We start from the raw sequence: 20146 nt of genomic DNA, 5'->3' as shown, positions 1-20146 counted from the left end.
ATATAGTTATATACATGTCAAATTTTGAGAAGTTACATACTTACATTTGCATCAAATTCACATGTAAGATTTTCAATAAAGATTTGTTCAGAGAATGACTTCCAGGAGTCATTTTATGATTTTTGTTCTTGTTTGGGTATTCAAATAAAATAAATTCATCCAAGGAAAATATTTATTATGGTCAACAAAAAAATGTCCAATTTGGTTGAAAATGTCTTCTTAAATTTTTAGTCGAAAGACATTTTCTGAATTCTTTAAATAAGCGTGGGAGATGAGCGTTCTGCCTAGGATGTGGGTGCGCCCCCGGCGAGTGGCGAACCCTGTGGGGTACTAGTGGATTGCTAATGGGTGGCTAGTGGATTACTCCCAAGTCTGCAGTCTTGGGGTCTTTCCACACCTTTCTTGGCCGCCTTGGACATTCGTCGACGACCAAAAGAGCCTCGAACTAGTCTGGTCAGGTGATCGGCGGATGGTGCAGACTGCTTGAGGAATCGTACGGTGCAATGGCAGTGCAGGGTGTGTGCATTGCTTAGTATTCGATTAGTTGGCAAGGACCTTGATCGTGCTTTGCAATGTGAGTGAAGGATTGAGCCATAGCACCTTGAGTAACTAAGTTGGGAAAATCGCTACCAGGATCATCGCCTTGTTTAGAGGGTAAAGAAATTGAGTCATAGGTTTGACTAGGAAAACCACCATTGAGGTGTTCATGAACATCTTGGTTATTTGAATTGCTAATAAGGTTGCTGCAACCTCTCACTACTGCATCAAGATCCCAATCATTTTTCTATAAAAAAAAAAAAGATCCCAATCATTTTGACCATCCATCATCTCTTTGGGTTGAGATAATGTTATTGATACCTCCATCCTCAATTTGGTTTTTCAAAAAATATTTTTCAGGTTTTTAAATGGTGAGTGGATCCATATTCTCCTCATGTGACATTGTGACAATATGATAAAACTGAAGCCTAATAAAAAATTTGGGCCAAAGTTTCACCAAAATATACTCATTAGTCCAAAAAACCAAAGTCCAGATTAGATCTTTCTAAGAGGCGGGAACTACAACGTTCCTTTCCCGATACTCTGCGCCCCCATCATCCGCCAACTCCGTTGCTCTCCAATGGCCGAGCACCGACCTTGGTATGCTCTCCTCTGTGTATCCCTATCGTCACATGTATATAATTATATGATGAGTCATTTTCGGTGTACCCTTGTGTGCTGTAATTTAGGTTTCTGGAGCGTTGAAGCTTTCAATTCTATCATTATCATTTAAATAGAAATTCATCTGTACTGAATCAGTGGTTTGTTATGTTGATTTTCCATGGACAATTGTAGAAACACTTAGATTTATGAATTATTTTACCTTCGTTTGATAATAATAATAATAATAATAATAATAATAATAATAATAATAAAGAGATAGAAAGTATTCTCCATTGATAAAAGGCTTAGGAAGTTAGGATGATGAATTCGTGCTTATTGAGTCAATAAAGAGTAACGAAAATCTCAAAATTATTGAGTATATAAAAACTGATTTCATGTTTCTGTATCATGCTGGTTCTGCAAAAACTATCCTGGCTTGTTTAAATAGAATGTCCATACTTCCCAGTGTATGCCTTCTACTTTGCTACAGAATTTGTTCCAATGCTTGCTGGGTACCTATGTCCTAATTTTTGGAAAGAAAAATTCTGGTTTTAAGCAGCTTATACTTTGCTTATGGAATTGGAAAAAAAAAGAGTAAGGATGTTTACTTCTGAATAACTTTTAAGAAAATGTATTTGTGGTTATGACGCATAGTTTTTAGCTTAAGAAAGAGCCGAAGTGGTTTCAATGAGTGGGACATATCTGTCCCGTGAATTGTAAACAAACAGTTATGCTTCTTGGAACTATAAAGCTGAACCTTGGTAATAATGGAATGTATCATGGAATGGGGTGAGGGGTCAAATGCAGTGAACATGGACTGAAGTAAACACCAGAGTTTCTGCCTTTTATGTTCTGCATTTGGGAGTGTGGAATTACTTTTGGAGCTGGAATAAGTTAAAATCCATGAAATGCCCTTGTTAGTTGTAAGAAAATAAAAACGGAAATTTACTTATAACAAAATAAAGGGGAAAAAAAAGAAAGAGACGAGAAACATTCAGGTTTGGTGAAACCCAAACTAGTGTGCCCAACTCCTCCAAGCCTTACACCATTTTTGAATCTCTATCATCCTTGACACTCTAAATCACCTCTGTCAATGTCATTTGGCACCACATCCTGTTTCACCATTGTCTTTTAGACCTATATGTATACAGAGGCACTGAAAAATATGCACCCAGAAACAGGAGGTCACCTTGCTTGATGAAGGGTGCTGAATGGTAGTGATGGGATCATTAGAATTTTGGAATAGGGAAAGAAAATAAACCTTAAGCAAAGAAAGCAGATAATTTGCTATATTTTTATAAACTTCAGCTTCAGGGAACGATGCATGTGACGAGATGACTGATAATATTTATAAATATGGGTGTTGATTTATGCATACAGTTTTAAATCAGTCGAGGAGATAGATCAGTAGTTTAATGATAATGAGCTAGTGTTATAGAGGAGACACACAATAAGCCATGTATCACTTGACAAGGAATATTGGCATCTGAATTAGTGCCTCTTTATTCCATTCTAGGTTGTCACGTAGGAGAGTACTGGACATCTAATTGTTTCCATTTCAGGTAATGAAGAATCACTATCTTTTTGAGGTTCATACTTCTATTCAAGGAATTTATTAGTCTCTTGATGTGCTAAGTGAAACAAAATATGGGTGCTGGAATGAACATTCAATTAAATCAACAGAAGCTATTTTATTTCTTTCTCCCTAAAAGTTATATGATTTTTCCTGCTGTATATTAATCAATGATGCTTTTGAGAGCTTTCTACTAAATATAAAATCCAACTATCTTGTCTTTTTCTAGCTTTGGTCTAGGTTCTTCATTCAATGTGAAATAATTATGTTGGGAGATGGTAACTAGGACAAATTTTGGTTTTATACACTTTTTGGTTGCAGTTGTTGTTCCATAAAATGTTACATTTGTATGTTACCTAGAGCTTGCTGCTATGTATAACTGTGTTATACTGAAATATACTTTCTTGGTGAATAAGAGGTTACCAATTGTCTTTTTATGCTTTTCAAAAAACAGTCTTATACATGCGTGCATTAAATAGTTGGAGAAAATCAGAAAATTATCTCCTGCATACCTTTCATCCTCACATCTTTCAATCAACATGTTTAAAATTTTGAGTACCACTAAACTCCTGGCATGATTTTATTATTATTATTTTTTTAAATTTTAATATTATTATTTTATACGGAAAACATATTAGTATTTTGTAACATATATTATGACCTAAACAATGAGAATACAAAATTGAAAATCCTGTCATTGTTCCAGTGCTGGCATCTATTTCCTTCTCTGGTGCCTGTATTACTTTTGTAAACTTACTCCCTCTTCAAAAGAAATCCTAAACTCTTCTCCTTCCTTGAACTTTATCATTGGATCTTCAAATGATGTTTCTCTACTTTCTCCCACCAAGTCTTTTGCCCTTGCTGACTCTTTTTCCCAATCTGTTCTGTAAATTACTATTAACATTGAGATTACACAGGCCACCTGAGCTGCTAAAAGACCATAACAAAGACCCTTAAACTCTAGCTTCCAAACAAAGGCCATTATGATGGCCAATGGTGCCCCCATCAAGTAGAATGAATAGAAGTTAATGCATGCGCCAATGTTAGGCCTAGCACATCCTCGTAGAACCCCACAACATGTAGTTTGTGGACAATTAGCCAGTTCACATAGTCCAATGATGGGTAGCACAGTTACTGTTAACTCCAGAACTTCAGTATCTGTTGTGAATATTTTTACCCAGACTTCTCTCCCTAAGGTGGTCAGTAAGATGCCAAATGCAGATGCTAGAAAGGCCAGAACTATGGCTATAGCTGTTGCCAATCTGGCCTTTCCTGGTCTGCCTGCTCCAAGTTCATTCCCAACTCTGCTTGAGATTGAGTTGCTAAGTGCTGAAGGCAATGTGTACATCAGAGATGTAGTTTGTATCACTATTGCTGCTGTTGCGAGGGTAACTTGAGGTCGATCAAGGTAACCAGCTAGAAGTGTCATGAACTCGTACCACCACCACTCTAAGCAAACAGCTAGACAACTGGGTACAGCAAGACGAAGTAGGATCACCCATTCCTCTCCTATTGAAGTAGAAGGTTTCAAATTTGTGGCTAGGGGTTTATATAGGGCCTCATTTTGTTCATTGGTACAGAGCATGTAGCCTAAAAGGAAGAGCAAGCCAATAAAGTTAGCAACAAATGTGGAAATTGCAATTCCTTGTATCCCAAGTTTAAGGCTGAAAGTCAGGTAAAAGACAATGGGAAGATGCAACACTGTTGCAATTAAAGTACTCCATAGCAGTGGCCATGTTGTCCCTTTGCAGCGCAAATATATACGCAAAGGATGAAGAAAGCTATTAGCAACAAGATCTGGTATAGCAAACTGACAAAACAGGCTTGCTATGTGTATTATTCTTGCATCTTGGTGGAGCCATAGCATGAGAGGCTTTAAGTTAAACCACAAGAGGCCAATGGGTAAAGATGCCATGAGTAACATTGAGATTGTTCTTTTTAGAGTGAGAGAAACTATGGTCAGGTTTTTTGACCCAAAAGCTTGGCTTGAAATTGGCTCCATCCCCAATGCTAGGCCAGACAAGACAGAGTAACCAGTAATATTAGTAAAGCCTATGGCTAATGCACCGCCTGCTAGCTCCAAACTCCCTAACCTTCCCATGCACACTACTAGAATCATGTTTTTCACGTAGCTTATCAAGCCCATTGCAAGCATTGGAAAACCTGTGTCTATCATTTTCCTCAGTTCCTCTATTACCTGCATAGTTATGGAAAAAGAAAGTTGTTATCAAAGTGATCCATGTATGCGAGTTTCACTCTTGTAACTTGTAAGATTCTGTTTTCATACCTCTGGTATTGTTGAGTGCTTTTGTGTCTGCTTTGCTGCCATCTTTTCTTCTTGCTGGTTAGTATTTGCTCTTGTATGTTTGTGCTTTCAGCATAAGAGATACAGTTGGTTGTGTGTATTCTTTTACTCATGCAGTTTTACTTCCATGCATAAACAACCAACTCCACAATGACACACTTGCAATCATCCAGAGAGAGAGAGAGAGGGAGAAGGAGAGAGAGATGTTCAAATGAAAAACAATTGAAGGAGTTTTATAGGGGCAGGAGGCAGTGGGATTTTCGATTACTGTTAAAAAATAAATATATGGAATAGCTACTTTATAAGCACTGTAATTATGACTTATCCTACATGATAAAAGAGTAGCTGCCCTTCACCAACTGTTTGTTCCTTTGCAGAAAATATCAGAGCATATCTAGATGGCCATCTTCAAATATTATTTACCTAAATCTATGGTACTATGATTTATCTTCGAAGCAGATGCATGGATATTTTTATTTAATTTTTCATAGCATGCTCAACCTCAGTTTCCTCCACATTTTTATTTCCCTTACCAAAAAATTCAGAAATTATATGTTGGCTTTTTTACCTGTCAAATTCAAGTATGCATTACTTTTTATGAACAAAGTTTAGTTTCAATCCAAGAATATTAACACGGATCTGGTTCTGATAACTTTGCGTGGGATATTATTTTATGTATTACTATCATCTGTCCTTGTAGAATGCTTGAATGGATAGAATTACAATAAGCTTGTTTAGCCAAGGTCTTTATCAATAGAGTTCCATGATATAAACATGTAGCAAAATCCCTGAAAAGTCATGCCTCATGTTTTTCTTTATCATGTTTATGATAGAAAAGTAAATCCATTAAAGTAGTGGAATGTCCTCAATTTGGTTCTGTGTCACATGCAGCTTGATATTTTAGACTAAGCAAAAACCTTCCTTTGATGTTTATGTGAAAGTCGCCAACTGTATCCAGGATACTATGACCAAACACCCGATTTTAGTAGTAGCCTACCCCTTGTGCCAAGCACTTAACACAACAATCTTTTGATTTAGCATATACTATTGGGGGCACGCACTTCTGCTTTTTTCATCATTTTATCATGACAGTGCATACTTATGATGCCAAAAGTCAAATCAGAACTGTAAGTCTGTAACTGATACTACACATGTTCCTTAAGTAAAGCATGCAACTTTGAACTCAACAGTATCTTCAGAAGCGTGCCTTTGGTTCTTAGTCCTTTTGGCGTTGATCTGTATCTATCATTGAGTTCAATTGCATCACCAGCTTATTTTACATAACATCATCTTTTGAATTGATCCCGATCTCATAATTTACCAACCTTATGTTTTTTCTCCTTACATAATACAGTGTCTTCCTGGAAAACCTGATACCTACGTCTCTTTGTGCGTTTATTTGTCATTCTTTCTGATTAAAAGTAATCAGAACTTGAATTGAAAATAATCTTGTCTTGCACTGATGAAACCATGCATGTGCATTTAGTTGCATCAATTAACTGCCAAATGAATACTAAAAAGCAATGATTATCCCCACCTCTAAAAATCTCTGTAGACAAATTGCAATTTAAGCATAATCATTTTCCCATTTCAAAGATGGAGATACTATACCTTCAAACTGAGTATCACCTCAACAGCTAATTTTGTACGGCTGTTAAGAGAATGGTTGCATCTCTTGCAATGTCCCAAAAGGTTTCTCTTCAATGTTGTGCATTTGGTCCCAATGTCTCAGGCATTGTATCAAAGAATTTACACAACCGACTGGTTACCATTCCCCCACAATGAGTGATATGTATATTTCCATCAATTCATTGGGGAGTTGAAATGTTGAAATCCTTCATGTTTTGACAAGAGGATAATGTTGTACTCCAACCACCAATAGGTCAAATGATGTTTCATTTCTCTGTGAGCTCCAGTAACTACAGCATGCACAAGTGTCGGCATCATATCCGTCATTTATTTATTCATTGCCCCACTTTTACTTAGGTTGGCTCCTTGCTTTTTGTTTGTAGGCATGAAAGCTTGAGGTCTAGAGCTGTATTATAGTATAATTACATAATATGGTTTATCAGTTTATGGGACTCTAATTGAAGTAAAATAAATAAATAACAACCACCCAAAAGAGATCATGTGGGTCTGTGTATAATAATTGCTCTTGAGGGTTGGGTGTTATGTTTTCTCTATGAATATAGCACTTTTATCTCTGTTTAGATTTGGTCAAAACTCTCCATTAGTTATAATCAATGGCTATTATTGTATTTCTAGGTAACCTCTCAAGTTTAGAAAGTCATTAGTGGATAGAATATTAGAATCTCCTCTTACTAGATTGTCCATAATATTTGCTCTCTTTTCCTCAAGAAAGTGCCACATCATGGAGGCGTACCTATTGGGTCATAAAGTAAATTGACTATTATCACTTTCTTTTCCTTATAATTGTTAGTTATCTTTCAATTCAACTTTGCCTTGTCATGAGTGCTTTGCTCAAGGGGTATACTTGTTTGCTATGAATCCTATGATAGCAGAAAGGTAGTTCCTTTTTGAAGAATATATTTTGCACAATATATTTACTGCAAAGTGCATTATGAGGAAAAACTGTGAATCTGCAATGTGAATCATTATTAAATGTCAAGTTTCAAACATTGTCTGGAGATTATGTGGAGTGTGGACTACTGGACTTATTTGCGCTTCATGGCTGAATTCAAATTTTTGAGTTTATTCATTGTTGTATTTAGCTTTAAGTCACTGAATTCTGCTGGGGGACAATACGAGTAGCTTTTGTTGCAAGTTATTCAAAGTGCAGAATGCCACTGGTGTCAAGTGTCGAAATTCCATGCAGTACTCATGGCATTATAAAACTATTTCTAGTTGAAATGATAAAAATGTGTCGAAAGACAATTCTTTGCATGTTAAAATTCCAGAATGTTATTTTTGGACAAAAATCTGGGGTCCCTATTTGTCCAAATCTAGGCAGGCCATTTGGTCAGATTTCTCTTCTGTGTAGCCATTATGCCTCTGCATTTACTTTTTGAACAATGCTATAACCAAAAGTTGAATCTAGCTACCAATGGTATTCTACAACTAATTATTACTTATTGCTGTAAAAGAAAACTTTAATACCAACTCTAATGTTGTATGCCATGAATTTCAACATTGTTGAGTTGTGTTTCGAAAATGTTTGCTCCAATTACAGCCTCAAATTCATAAACTCTGTTTCTTTTTGCAGTTGACAGAAAAGAGAAGGTGGCTACTACTGTTGATGGAGGGCATGGTTTCCATGTGATGATGAACTCCATGGAAATTCATGATTCTTAGATAGATCACAGGGGGTAAAAACCGTATTGCCAAATGGAGAGATGGCAATATCATCACGTGAATGGTGAGTTTTTCCAAAATGGTTTTGTGACGTGAAACTATCCTAATTTTGTCAACATGTGCTATTGGTCCTAACTACAACTGACTCTCCATTGATTAGGCACACATTTTTCACTAGTAACATGAGCTAAGAACTAGTGACTGAAGGGTGGGATGGGTAGGCAGGCAGGCAGGCATTCGTACTTTTACCCACTAGGGCAGTTAGTTTTTGTCCAAGAGGAAAAGGTGCACAAAAGCTTACTTAAATAGAAAAACACAACTCATATGAAGGTATTGTGAAGTCCAAATCATGTGAAGTAGTTACTTGTCAAGTCCATCGTGCGCACGTTGTTGCTTTGCTAACTTGTGCACATGCAACAAACTCCATCAAGGGATGCCCAAGACGCATTCCATTCCTTTTTTTCTTAATTATTACCATCATATCTGTCACTGTTGCCATTTGTTATGCTATTTACAATAAATTGTGTACTTGTGTTTTTTAATGAAGTGGGGAAATTGATTTTTTGAGTGACACTGAATAGAGGGTATACATTGGGTGAATCCCGTAATTGAAAAATAATCACAAGGAGGTAAACTAGTCTAAATTGTGCATACGGGCTAAAACCAAGAATGCCAATCGGCTAGAGATTTAGTTTTGTTTTCACACAAATGTGAGTGAAAGTTACGGAGTATAATTATGTTATAATACTTAAATTTGTATTTTTTTTATATTTAAAGTTATGACTTTATTTGATTAACTTGTGATAAGATTACTTTATTGTATGGGCAACTCTAGTTGAGTTGGTCGGGTTGTTAGCTTGGTAATCATAAGGTTCCAAGTTCAACTCCCAGTGAGAGCGGTCTATTGGCCTTCTCGGTTTTAGTCGATCAGTTATGGACAACTTAAGCTATTTTACCTTTGTAGTCTTTTGCTAGCTAGAGTCACAATGTCGGCTTGTGATAATATTACTTTATTGTGGGGCAACTCCAACCGAGCCGGATTGTTGACTTGGTAACCACAATGTTCCAAGTTTGACTCCTAGTGTGAGCGTTTATTGGTCTTATTAGTTTCATTCTTGTGGTCATTTGCCTACTAAGGTTATGGATTTTCCCAGAGTGGGCTTTCTTGTAAATCAAAGATTACTTTATTGAAAATTGATTGTGACAGTTAAAATATGAAATTATATTGAAGGAATGATTTTAGTGTACATCTCAATCTAACAATAGAGTTAATGAGCCATAGAAATCAACTTGAAGAGTAGAATAAGTAGAGTGATGGCCATATTATATTATCATCCATTCCCCAGTCCCCACTGTCTATTTGGAGAGGAGGTTGTGCGGTTGTGCCTACCTGTTCGGTAAAAGCGAACATCAGGACTTTGCGATGTTAAGTGGGACAAGGTGTAAGGTTTAGGTGTTCCATCACTGATGTTGACCTTTTGTGCTCCTGTCTTCCAGATTATGATGATTCCTTTGGGCCTAAAAGAAATCCCATTGCAGCTTTGGGCTATCCCTTGGTGTGTGGTAGGGCTATCCCTTTATAGTGTGGTTAATGTCGAAAACCGAACCAATTCATAAAATTTAAACCAAAAATTCAAACTGAAATAGAAATAGAGTTCAACTACATGTGCTTTTTTTTTTTTTTTTACTTCATCACTTTTATTGATGCAACAAAGAATGATAAGTTGTCTTCATCACGTGAGTCTTAAGGAAAATGTCAACATTAAAATTTTGAGAGAGGGAATAAAAGTTGATAGTAGAATTTGGGAGTAGTATTTTTCATAGAAATATTCAACATAAAATGGTTCGGAATTGCGATTGCTCTGCAGTCTTGATGTGTACGACTCTGTTTCTTCGTGTCTTTGGCTTTGCTCAAGGTGTGCAATTGCGTAAAATGTGTTGTCTGCTTCTTCATACCTTTGTAGATGCTCTATCTATGGAGTGAAAGAGGGTCGAATCTTATACACTAAAGGCGAAATTCTCTCGTCCTAAGAGTTCCCCACCTCGGACTGAAAGGATAGTGAAAGAATAAATCATGGTGATTCAATTTCTTTTTAAGTGGGAGGAATCGTACCTGGTGCTTATAAGGAGCCTACCATATTAAGTGTAATTTCTACATTGTGACAATTAGAGTTTGATTCTGTCTTCAATCATTGTTGTGTGGACCATAACAAAGACGGTTCACAATCTAGTACTTGAGGATTATGATTTAGGTTTCTTAATCATGATATACTAACCGGGCCTTTGATTCTAAGAAATATAAATATAATATAATGGCCTTAGTATGGGCTGTGGATGAATGGACTTCTATTTATCAAGCAATTATTATTATATTTTTTTCATTTGTATTTATTATTGGTTTTTCGGCCGGTTTACAAAAATTGACCAAAATATTGAACTTATAAATGAAATTGAATCGAAAATCAAAATGCTTGGTACGATTTAGTTTTCGATCGGTTTGATTTTTTTGCAGTCCCTAACGACTCCTCACAAGACTTAACCACCCAAAGGCCCAAACCCATATTTTTTTACTGCTGTTCTGCCTCTGGGCATTTGCCATCTAGTCAATGTTCATTTGGTACAATTTGGGCCTATATAAAATTTGTCTTTGTTTATTTTTTAATTTTTTTTTACTTCATACAATTATTCCAACAATTGATTTTATAGGTGCAATTTAAGTGAGAAGAATAATGTTAGATACCCTCCTAATTTCCCCTCCTAATGTAGCACAATTTAATTATAGTATTTAGTATTTAATTAAAAGTGTGTAGAGTCTGTCAATTCATGGTACCCAATTCCTTCATAAAAACATGTGAAATAATCTCAATTTTTCAATTGAGATATCGATTAGATGGACATGGCCGAAAATATGAAAAAAAATACATTCAAAATTAACTTGGTTACGAGTCAAACATATAACTTGGATGAAATTGCCCCAACTTGGTTGCTTTTTATTAGGCTTTCATGCTTTGCCCTCTGCTAAAATACTAGTGCATTATATTAATCAATTTCGAACAAGATACGGGATAAAAGTCAAAAGAAAGCAAGCATCTGAAATGAGCTAAACCAAACAGGCCCTTAGAAATTTTTGGAAGCCGACTCTTTCTTTGACTGCAAAACATCTTTGTGCCAGTATGTATACATACACAGCAACGAAGTATTCGTACGATTCTCAAGCACGAAGATGGCGACCACCACGTCAGCTACTCAGAAGCTCCTTAGCATCGGCACTAAGATAGTCGCCGTCGGGCGCAACTATGTTGCTCACGCCAAAGAGCTCGGCAACGCCGTCCCTAAGGTCCGCCCTCCATCTATATATGTATGGATGTCTGAATATTTTATCTACGTCTGATGTGTGTAATTGCTGGTATTACTATAGGAGCCAGTGCTGTTTCTGAAGCCGACAAGTTCGTATTTGGAAAATGGAGGAACGATCCAGGTGCCGCATCCTCTGGAATCGCTGCATCATGAGGTGGAGCTGGCGGTGGTGATGAGCAAAAAAGCTAGGGATGTATCCGAGGCCACTGCTATGGACTATGTCGGAGGTAATTCTATGAATTTAGGTTATTGTTTTTGAGTTATTTGCCTGAAAACTCTTTTTCTTTTTGGTGTTTTGACATCTGTTTTGATGGTTATGTTGACTTTCAATGTGCTGATTTATGGAGCACTGTACTAGTGGATCGGTGCCTTAATTAGTTAATTTCAATGTGCATAGTGTTAGGAATATAGCAGAATAGCAGAATAGCAGAATAATGCAGAAGCCAATAATCAAACAATTGTAAGGAGAAGTTAGATTTTGGCTTTAAAAATGTAAAAAGAAGTTAAATAATATGGGAAAATATAAAAATGACAAATTAAGAAATTGCTAAATTGGGAGAATATTACAAGGATGAGATAAACGAGGTAAAGATGTAATGATGAATTGATTATGAATGCAAAGAAAACTAAACTATTTATACACTTCTTGGAGGAGAGCTTGCGCCATTTGCCGTGAACACATGCGGATGTGCAGCATGGAAGCAGCAATGTGCTGCACTGCATGATGATGGAGAGATGCATGATAGATCATGTAGAAATGGTTGGCTAGTGGCTACATGGAGTTGAGCCACACATAACACATACTGAGTTTTTGAATTTCTATGGTTATGTTTGCTGTTGAGAAATCAATAACTTCTTGCTTTAAACTTATGTTAGTTTTAACAATTTTGAATTTGTTCAGACTATAGGAACTTTGGTTTGGTTGTCAGCAGAAACATCCTTTTCCTAAAACTAAAAGGCAATGTAAAGTGACAGATTTGTTAAAATAAGACCTTGAGAGGTGTAATGAAGAGCCATTGTTGCTGGTTTCTGTAGAGTGTGATCTTTATTTGCTACATAAAGTCATGCTATATATATATGTATATATTATTACATAATTATATGCGTTTTATTATTTTTGAGTGCAAGATTGCTAAATATGTTCCGTATTTGAGCTTCTTTGGTGGTGTTGCCTGGTTCTATTGTTGAATGCTGAATATTAATTACTCTATGCAGATTGTCACAATGCACATGGAATCAAATTGACTGGTTAAAACTTTGTGTTTCAGGTTATGCTCTTGCGTTGGATATGACTGCAAGGGAGATCCAATCTGCTGCAAAGGTATGAATATTTTTTCATCTTCCAGTTTGAATAGTGCCTCTCTAATATCATGATGCCAATTTGAAATGCTCCTTATTCTCTGTTGGGGATGATCTCTGTAAATTGTACATTGTCATTTGCCTTCCATTACTTTCTCCCATCACTTGTTTCAAATGGAAATCCCTTCTAACCTCATCTCTCCAGCTGATGGTTTTTCTATTTGTTTTCTCCTATTTTCTGCCATTTAATGTTTATGATTTTTCGCTGTTCTACATGCCAGTCTGCAGGTTTGCCATGGACTGTAGCTAAAGGCCAAGACACCTTCACTCCAATCAGTGCTGTTGTAAGAAATGCTTCCACTTTAATATTATGTCTCCTTCAATTCTCTGTATTCATTTTGTAGATCTGATTCTGAGCAATCAAATTTTGCCAATTTGGCTTCGTATTCACATCTAAATGAACTGTCATTGTGATATAGTGTTTCAATATTGGATATCAGCTATTTAAAACCCTTTTTAACGTGCATTTTCTGCAAATCCGACTCAGATTGAGTGTTTACATATATTTATCTTATAGTACAACCATGAATTACTTGGAAACAATATTAAGAAAGGGCTGGATCTGTAGTAATGATTCCTGAGTAGGTTTATATGCAATCATTTTGACAATTCGTTGGGCCGTTCTATCCTTTACATTGATTATCAATGCAAATGCAGAAACTTCTCATTTAACGTTTTCCTATAGTTTTAGCATTTTGTGTGTTTTATCCCTTAATAATCAAAGATCTGTTTTTCGCAGATTCCAGCATCAATGGTGCCAGATCCCCATGATATTGAATTGTGGTTGAAGGTATAATAAATGCTTGTTCTTTGCCTTTCATGTACATATATTTGTGTTTTTGTGTTCATGATTGGGGCTGATCTCTGCACTATCCTACTACATTGCAGGTTGATGGAGAAATTCGACAAAAAGGCTCTACAAGGGATATGATATTCAAGATCCCATATTTGATTAGCTACATAAGTTCTATTATGACACTACTTGAGGGTGATGTCATTTTAACTGGTATGAAATTCTAAATTATACTTATTATTGTATATGTGAATTGGCAGTATATGCAAAGCTGTTTTCTCTTTAGAAACACCATGATTGAAAGTTTATTACCTTTCTATTAGCCCAATAACAAAAGGTAATGAAATCGGTAGGGCCTTAGTAATTTCCAATATAAGGTCATTGGGCAAATAGGATTTTGCACCCTGTGCATGGTTCCTTTACTGATTTGTGTGCTTTTTGTGCCATCAACTCATCAAGGATGGGGGATATGGGCAATCTTGCTGCGTTATGTTCCTTCTAGATTTATTTATTTATTTGGTTAAAAAGTTTTATTTATTTATTCTTGAAATCAGTATTCTTTATGAAATATATTGAACTACACCGGACTTAGGAGAAGGAAAATCACTTCAGTGCTAATATTTGTTTTAGGAAAGTGATGAATTATTGGTTACTTTATGGTTGCTTGCTTTTATGCATCTTGTCTACTTTCATGTCTAGGATTCGCCATAACAAAATGGAACTGTGCGAGTTTGCATTTCCAGAAAACAAAAGCCCAAGCGGGACAGTTTACACATTTATAATTTTTGAAAATTATCACAACGATTGACATATTTATTCCTCTTTCAACAGGAACTCCTGAAGGTGTTGGCCCAGTGAAGGTAGGACAAAAGATAGAAGCTGGAATTACAGGTATCCTGGATGTGCACTTTGTTGTTGGAAGGCGTCAGATTGCTAAACCATGATATTTTCAATGTACTATTATACTGTAACTGACCCAGACCTGAAGGCTGAAGGCTGAAGGTCTACCATCTTACATTCATTGTGAAATAAAATTGTAAAACAGCAGAAGCATTTTATTCATATGAAAAGTTTGAACTTCAGGATCATCTCACATACTTAAAGACTTACAGAATCAAACTTATTATTAAGCTGCCTAACATGTGGCTTTGCAACAAAGATTGTTTAGAACTTCTTCAAGAACTCGTAGATGTGCTTGCTAACCTCATCAGGAACTTCTTGGTTGATGAAATGAGCTGCGCCTTCGAGTACAACCACATCGTCCAGCAGTGGTACCACATTCTTCATCCCACCATTGTGTATGTATTCTTTTACACCTTTAATATGATAAACCAAGTCCTGTTCTCCCACTATAAGTTTGGCTGGCACCATTACTTTCGCCCCAGTCCAGGGTGCAGTCAGCTGCGCATTTCTGCATTTTAAATCCCTCAATATTAGGCCCATCTGAAAATCGAAATCACTTATAACTACTCTGCTACTCATACTATGAGATTACCAGTTACCACTAAACACCTTTAGTCTGAATGCAAATACAGGGATGGAGAAAATATGTGCAAGAGAGGGGGTGGCTCACAGTTTAAGAGCTCTGTAGTAGTTGATTGCTCCAGTGAAGCCGGTCTTCTCAAACCGGCTGGCAAAATAATCCAGGTCTTCCTCAGGCAACCAAGATGGCAGGGAAATTGGACCATCAGTGTTAGCACTAATGCCTTTGCCTTTAGGAAAATAAAATGGTTCAGTTTTGCGGTATGTTAAGAAGCTTTTGAGACATGTCTTCACTCCAATAGGGGCTAACTCAGCTTCAATCTCTCCAGGCTCCTGCATCATTACAAGAATGAAGAACCACCACCAAGTATGTAGAATCTCTGTTGTACTAATTTCATGATTTACAGATTATGCTATCAAGATTCCAAGTTGATGGTTTTTTGTTGTAATGTAAAGGTGTTTAATTTGTACCTGGAATCTGCAGATGTAGTGGTCATCTCCATACATTGCCCTCATGGCATCAACAGTGTCGAAGTTAGGATTCCTAGGGGCATAGTGGACGCTGAGGTTGACCAAAGCCTTGACTTTGTCGGGCCTAAACAAGCACAGATTCCAAGCTATGATTGCACCCCAGTCATGACCTACAACAAACACCTTGTCTTCATCTGGAGCGATGGATTGGAGGAGCGCTATGAGGTCACCCACAACGTGGAGCACGGTGAACTTGGAAGGGTCGTCAGTGGGTGCGCCGGTGGTGTCCCCGAAGCCGCGAAGGTCCGGCGCCACGGCCCGGTAGCCTTTGGCGGCGAGAAAGAGCATCTGGTGGCGCCATGAGTACCAGAGCTCAGGGAAGCCGTGGAGGAAGAGCACCAAGGGGCCTTCCCCCAATTCTGCTACGTGCATATTTATCCCATTCACCGCCACCGTCTTGTGCGTTATCTTCTCCATTTTCTCTCGCTCTCTACTCTCTACTCTCTACTCTCTAATCTCTAGCTCCGTGAAGTTGTGTTCGAGGGAGGGTATTCAACCTGGCCTCTCTCACTTCATAAAAGATTTGTTTTGTTTTTTGTTTTTTGTTTTTTTTTTTTTTTTTTTCAAAAAAAAATAAAATCATAGATTTGTGTCCTTCCTCCGCCGCCCCGGTATACACTCCTTTAAAATTGTTGAGATTCTCACACGTGTTTAGCCATTAGTTATTCAAGTGTAATTCTTGCTAATTAATTGTATTAATTATTTTTCATATAATATTTGTAATTTCTATTATTTATTTTTAATTAAACTTTGGAACATTTTTTATTTTTTTAAATACTCGTAATTTTATTTTTGCCCGACACCTGGTGCTGCTGCGCTGTACAGCGTCCTTTACCTGTTGACTCTTGACTGTTTTGCAGACATTCAGACACAGAAGTAATAATAATAATAATTATTATTATTATTTTCCAAAAATGTGGGCTTTAGGGCCATTGCCTTAGCCAGTAGGCTGCTATAATATATTTTAATTAAAAAATTCAAATTCAACCTTTGGTCATATTGCAATTACGGAGTTGTTTTTTTGACTAAAAAACTCAAATTATGTATCTTAAATTGATTTAAAACATCAAATCCGTTGCTTTAGGTAAAACGAAAATTGCAAAACAGCAGGGAATTAATAATCAGAAACTCCATAGATCATCAAATCCTACCCTGTTCCATTTATTCTTTCAGAAACACAGTTACTTAGAACTTAGAAGTGCAACACTTGGCTTCACTATTAAGGTTGTTATTCATCCTAAACACAAACCTTATAAGGAAGTTTAGAACTTCTTAAGAAAGTCGAAGATATGTTTGTTAACCTCTTCTGGCGCTTCTTGATTGATGAAATGAGCCACACCTTTGAGTACCACCACATCTTCCAGCAATGGCACATCATTCTTGAACCCTCCATTGTGTATGTATTCTTTTGCACCTGGAATATGGTAAACTAAGTCCAGCTCTCCAACTATGAATTTGGTTGGCACCATCACTTTTGCCTCAGTCCAGGGTGCAGTCAGCTCCCAGTTCCTGCATTTTAAGCAATAAGGAAGCCTTGATCAATGAGATTTTGAGAATACGAATGAAAGTATAAACAAGAAAGATTTAAAGATTGGACAATCCTAATCAAGTTGGTCAAACTATTAATTATTTGTAAAAGTGGCTTAGAGTGACCCTAATAGTAGTTTTTTTTTTTTTTTTTTTGATGGCATGGAGATGAGAGATGATGATTTGGAAGAGAAAGGAGAGAGAGATATAAGAAATTTAATTTGCAGAGAATAAATTATTTGTGAGTCCCAAGAGAAGAGAAAAGGTTAAAATGCTCTGCATGACTACACGTTCAGCGCACAACGCACCGGATGGCGCGTGCATGCGTGTCCTGCACGCGCACAAATTTTTTTTTTTAATTTTTATTTTACATTTTTTATATTTTTTCTTTTTCCCTTCCCTCTCATCTTCTTTTTCCTAGTAATACCTTCAAAAATTCCTAAAGAACTACAATAAATGGGGATGCTCGGCATTTTTTGTTTGAACTAGTCAACTATGGACAATTTATGCTGGTTTACTTTTTTGTTTCCTTTAGGCACACTATCAGATAGTGAGTTTAGGCTGGTTTACTACTAATTTGTTCTTTTGAAACACTATCGAATAGTGACTGCAAGTTTAGACTGATTTACTAATAATTTGTCATTGGGTACACTATAGTATAATAATTACAAATTTCCTTGGTGACTCAAAATAAAAAAGAGATTGAAGGGTGACTCACAAATTCGCAGCGGTAGTAATTAACTCCTCCGATGAAGCCTGTCTTCTCAAACCGGCTGACAAAATAATCCAAGTCTTTCTCCGGCAACCAAGATGGCAGGGCAGTTGAACCATCTGTTTCTGTATTGGCACTAAACCCTTTGCCTTTAGGAAAATAAAACGGTTCTGGTTTGCGGAATGTAAGGAAGTTTTTAAGACATGTCTTGACTCCAAGAGGGGCCAATTCAACTTCGATCTCTCCAGGCTCCTGGAATCTGCAGATATAGTGATCATCTCCATACAAAAACCTGAACCCATCAACAGGGCTCATGTGAGGATTCCTAGGGAAAAAATGAACACTGAGGTTGACCAAAGCCTTCACTTTGTCCGGCCTAAACATGCACAAATACCAAGCCATGAGTGCACCCCAGTCATGACCTACAACAAACACCTTGTCTTCATCTGGAGATATGGATTGGAGGAGAGCCACGAGGTCTCCCACAACGCGAAACGCGGTGAAGTTTGAAGGGTCGTCGGTGGGGGCGCCGGTGGTGTCGCCGTAGCCGCGGAGGTCGGGGGCAACGGCGCGGTAGCCTTGGGCGGCGAGAAAGAGGATCTGGTGGCGCCATGAGTACCAGAGCTCAGGGAAGCCGTGGAGGAAGAGGACCAAGGGGCCTTCCCCCAATTCTGCAATGTGCATGTTTATCCCATTCACTAACACCGTCTTGTGCGTTACCTTCTCCATTCTCCTTCCCCCCTAGCTCTGATATGTTCTGATCTACTTAATTTGACCTTTAGAATGTATTTCTCCTGGTTGAGAATATTACTTTCATGGTAGATTACAATACTTGACTGGTTGTTGACAAGAAATGCCTTTTGGTTTTCTTGTTGTGTGTATGAAATTATCGCCATGGAATTATTAGTTGGTTGGTTAGATCTTACAAGTCCATATGATTGGGTCGGGGGGCCGGCAAAAACGTACCAAAGCAAAGTCACGTCTCTATTACCAAAGACAAGATTAGGCCGGCACGGCACTGGACAATGGTTTGGTAATATGGATAGTTTGACATTTTGGTGAGGGGACTTAATCTGTCATTAAATATGTTGTCTTTTGATTGGATATGAAAATTTTCTAATTAATAAAAATAAATAATTTTTTAAACTAATAAAGAGTCATAATTGTACGGGAGGGCGGTAAACATTTTCTTTCTTTTTTCCTAGCTTTTTCTTTTTAATATTTTGTATCTATAAATGTCAATTTCACATTCTGTCGAAGAGAAGGAAATCGGCCAACCGGAAGTATATGTAAAGTCGGATGCAAGGTCGGATGGAGGCAGGATGCAGGTACCCAAAGGAAGGGAGGTCGGATAAATAGTCGGGAGGTCGATTGGATCGGCTGATTTGAAGACGGGTCTGGGTGACTGCAAGGCTATTAGCTAGTCATATCTACAAGAAGATTCGGGGCAGATCAAGCAAAAGATGGAGGAAAATCCGGAAGCAATAAGGAAAGGGAATAAATTGTATTTATTGCTTATTGAGCTTACATAATTTAGCTAGGCCTCTTGTTCCTTGAATAAATAGGAGAAAGAAACCCTGAAAAAGAGTTGAGCATTTTCTGCACACGCAAGAGCAATAAAAACATTTTCCAATAAAATTCCATTTAACTTTTGAATAGTATTGGCCCGCCGATTCACTACTCTGGTGGTCATAAAATCAATAGTTGCAAATATGTAATCTAGGTCTATTTTTAGCTAAAGTACAGTGCATGTGTATGGGCAAGTGTACAGGCATTGGTGTGGCTGGACAGATGAAGATCTCAAGATAAAACTCTCACTCAGGTGTCTTGGCTGGACATCTCCTCGTATCAGTGGCGATACTTTCTAAATTAAAAGTAATAATATGATCGAATGTATTTTCTTAAAGAGAAATGCATTACCAAGAGGAGTGTTTAGCTTGGTATGCGAGTATATACAAACTACTAAATGGTTGAATATGCAACCAATTAATCAAACTTAAACTCTATGGTTTCAAGTTCTATTTCACGTGAAATCTATTTATTGACATGAAATTT

At 37.1% G+C, this 20146-nt stretch overlaps 4 protein-coding genes and 1 long non-coding RNA gene across 5 annotated transcripts; 2 read left to right on the top strand and 3 right to left on the bottom strand.

Annotated features, from left to right (window-relative positions):
- The first annotated feature begins 1051 nt into the window (after positions 1 to 1051).
- LOC116001891 lies at positions 1052 to 10665 on the top strand. Its single transcript, XR_004094323.1, has 3 exons — positions 1052 to 1137; positions 8242 to 8394; positions 10295 to 10665. It is a non-coding gene; the product is annotated as an uncharacterized LOC116001891 (long non-coding RNA).
- On the bottom strand, positions 3414 to 5217 carry LOC116001890 (protein DETOXIFICATION 55). Its single transcript, XM_031241837.1, has 2 exons — positions 5001 to 5217; positions 3414 to 4910 (listed from the first exon to the last, which is right to left on the bottom strand). The coding sequence occupies exons 1-2, from the start codon at positions 5040 to 5042 to the stop codon at positions 3453 to 3455; spliced, it is 1500 nt and encodes a 499-aa protein (XP_031097697.1). The 5' UTR covers positions 5043 to 5217; the 3' UTR covers positions 3414 to 3452.
- An 817-nt stretch (positions 10666 to 11482) lies between the features above and the next one.
- On the top strand, positions 11483 to 14927 carry LOC116002080 (probable acylpyruvase FAHD1, mitochondrial). Its single transcript, XM_031242092.1, has 7 exons — positions 11483 to 11667; positions 11749 to 11914; positions 12956 to 13008; positions 13268 to 13330; positions 13786 to 13836; positions 13935 to 14052; positions 14671 to 14927. The coding sequence occupies exons 1-7, from the start codon at positions 11554 to 11556 to the stop codon at positions 14781 to 14783; spliced, it is 678 nt and encodes a 225-aa protein (XP_031097952.1). The 5' UTR covers positions 11483 to 11553; the 3' UTR covers positions 14784 to 14927.
- On the bottom strand, positions 14864 to 16345 carry LOC116002078 (epoxide hydrolase A-like). The gene is made up of 3 exons (XM_031242090.1): positions 15793 to 16345; positions 15413 to 15654; positions 14864 to 15250 (listed from the first exon to the last, which is right to left on the bottom strand). The coding sequence occupies exons 1-3, from the start codon at positions 16267 to 16269 to the stop codon at positions 15004 to 15006; spliced, it is 966 nt and encodes a 321-aa protein (XP_031097950.1). The 5' UTR covers positions 16270 to 16345; the 3' UTR covers positions 14864 to 15003.
- Positions 16346 to 17184: 839 nt separating this feature from the next.
- Positions 17185 to 18976, bottom strand: LOC116002079 (epoxide hydrolase A-like). The gene is made up of 2 exons (XM_031242091.1): positions 18098 to 18976; positions 17185 to 17361 (listed from the first exon to the last, which is right to left on the bottom strand). Exons 1-2 carry the CDS (start codon positions 18818 to 18820, stop codon positions 17332 to 17334), a joined length of 753 nt encoding a protein of 250 aa, XP_031097951.1. The 5' UTR covers positions 18821 to 18976; the 3' UTR covers positions 17185 to 17331.
- Positions 18977 to 20146: the final 1170 nt, after the last annotated feature.

This window comes from Ipomoea triloba, chromosome 13 (assembly GCF_003576645.1).
Source record: "Ipomoea triloba cultivar NCNSP0323 chromosome 13, ASM357664v1".
NCBI lineage: Eukaryota > Viridiplantae > Streptophyta > Magnoliopsida > Solanales > Convolvulaceae > Ipomoea > Ipomoea triloba.
This window is presented reverse-complemented; position numbering and strand designations above follow the sequence as displayed.

Excerpts from the sequence above, each read along its gene's own strand:
- LOC116001890 (XM_031241837.1), bottom strand. The coding sequence starts at position 5,042 with ATGGCAGCAAAGCAGACACAAAAGCACTCAACAATACCAGAG. Across the intron at positions 4,911-5,000 it reads AGCACTCAACAATACCAGAG|GTAATAGAGGAACTGAGGAA; the intron begins GTATGAAAACAG and ends ATAACTATGCAG.
- LOC116002080 (XM_031242092.1), top strand. The coding sequence starts at position 11,554 with ATGGCGACCACCACGTCAGCTACTCAGAAGCTCCTTAGCATCGGCACT. Across the intron at positions 11,915-12,955 it reads TGCTATGGACTATGTCGGAG|GTTATGCTCTTGCGTTGGAT; the intron begins GTAATTCTATGA and ends TTTGTGTTTCAG. Across the intron at positions 13,009-13,267 it reads AGATCCAATCTGCTGCAAAG|TCTGCAGGTTTGCCATGGAC; the intron begins GTATGAATATTT and ends TCTACATGCCAG.
- LOC116002078 (XM_031242090.1), bottom strand. The coding sequence starts at position 16,269 with ATGGAGAAGATAACGCACAAGACGGTGGCGGTGAATGGGATAAATATG. Across the intron at positions 15,655-15,792 it reads ACTACATCTGCAGATTCCAG|GAGCCTGGAGAGATTGAAGC; the intron begins GTACAAATTAAA and ends GTAATGATGCAG. Across the intron at positions 15,251-15,412 it reads TACTACAGAGCTCTTAAACT|AAATGCGCAGCTGACTGCAC; the intron begins GTGAGCCACCCC and ends TTTAAAATGCAG.
- LOC116002079 (XM_031242091.1), bottom strand. The coding sequence starts at position 18,820 with ATGGAGAAGGTAACGCACAAGACGGTGTTAGTGAATGGGATAAACATG. Across the intron at positions 17,362-18,097 it reads ATTACTACCGCTGCGAATTT|GAACTGGGAGCTGACTGCAC; the intron begins GTGAGTCACCCT and ends CTTAAAATGCAG.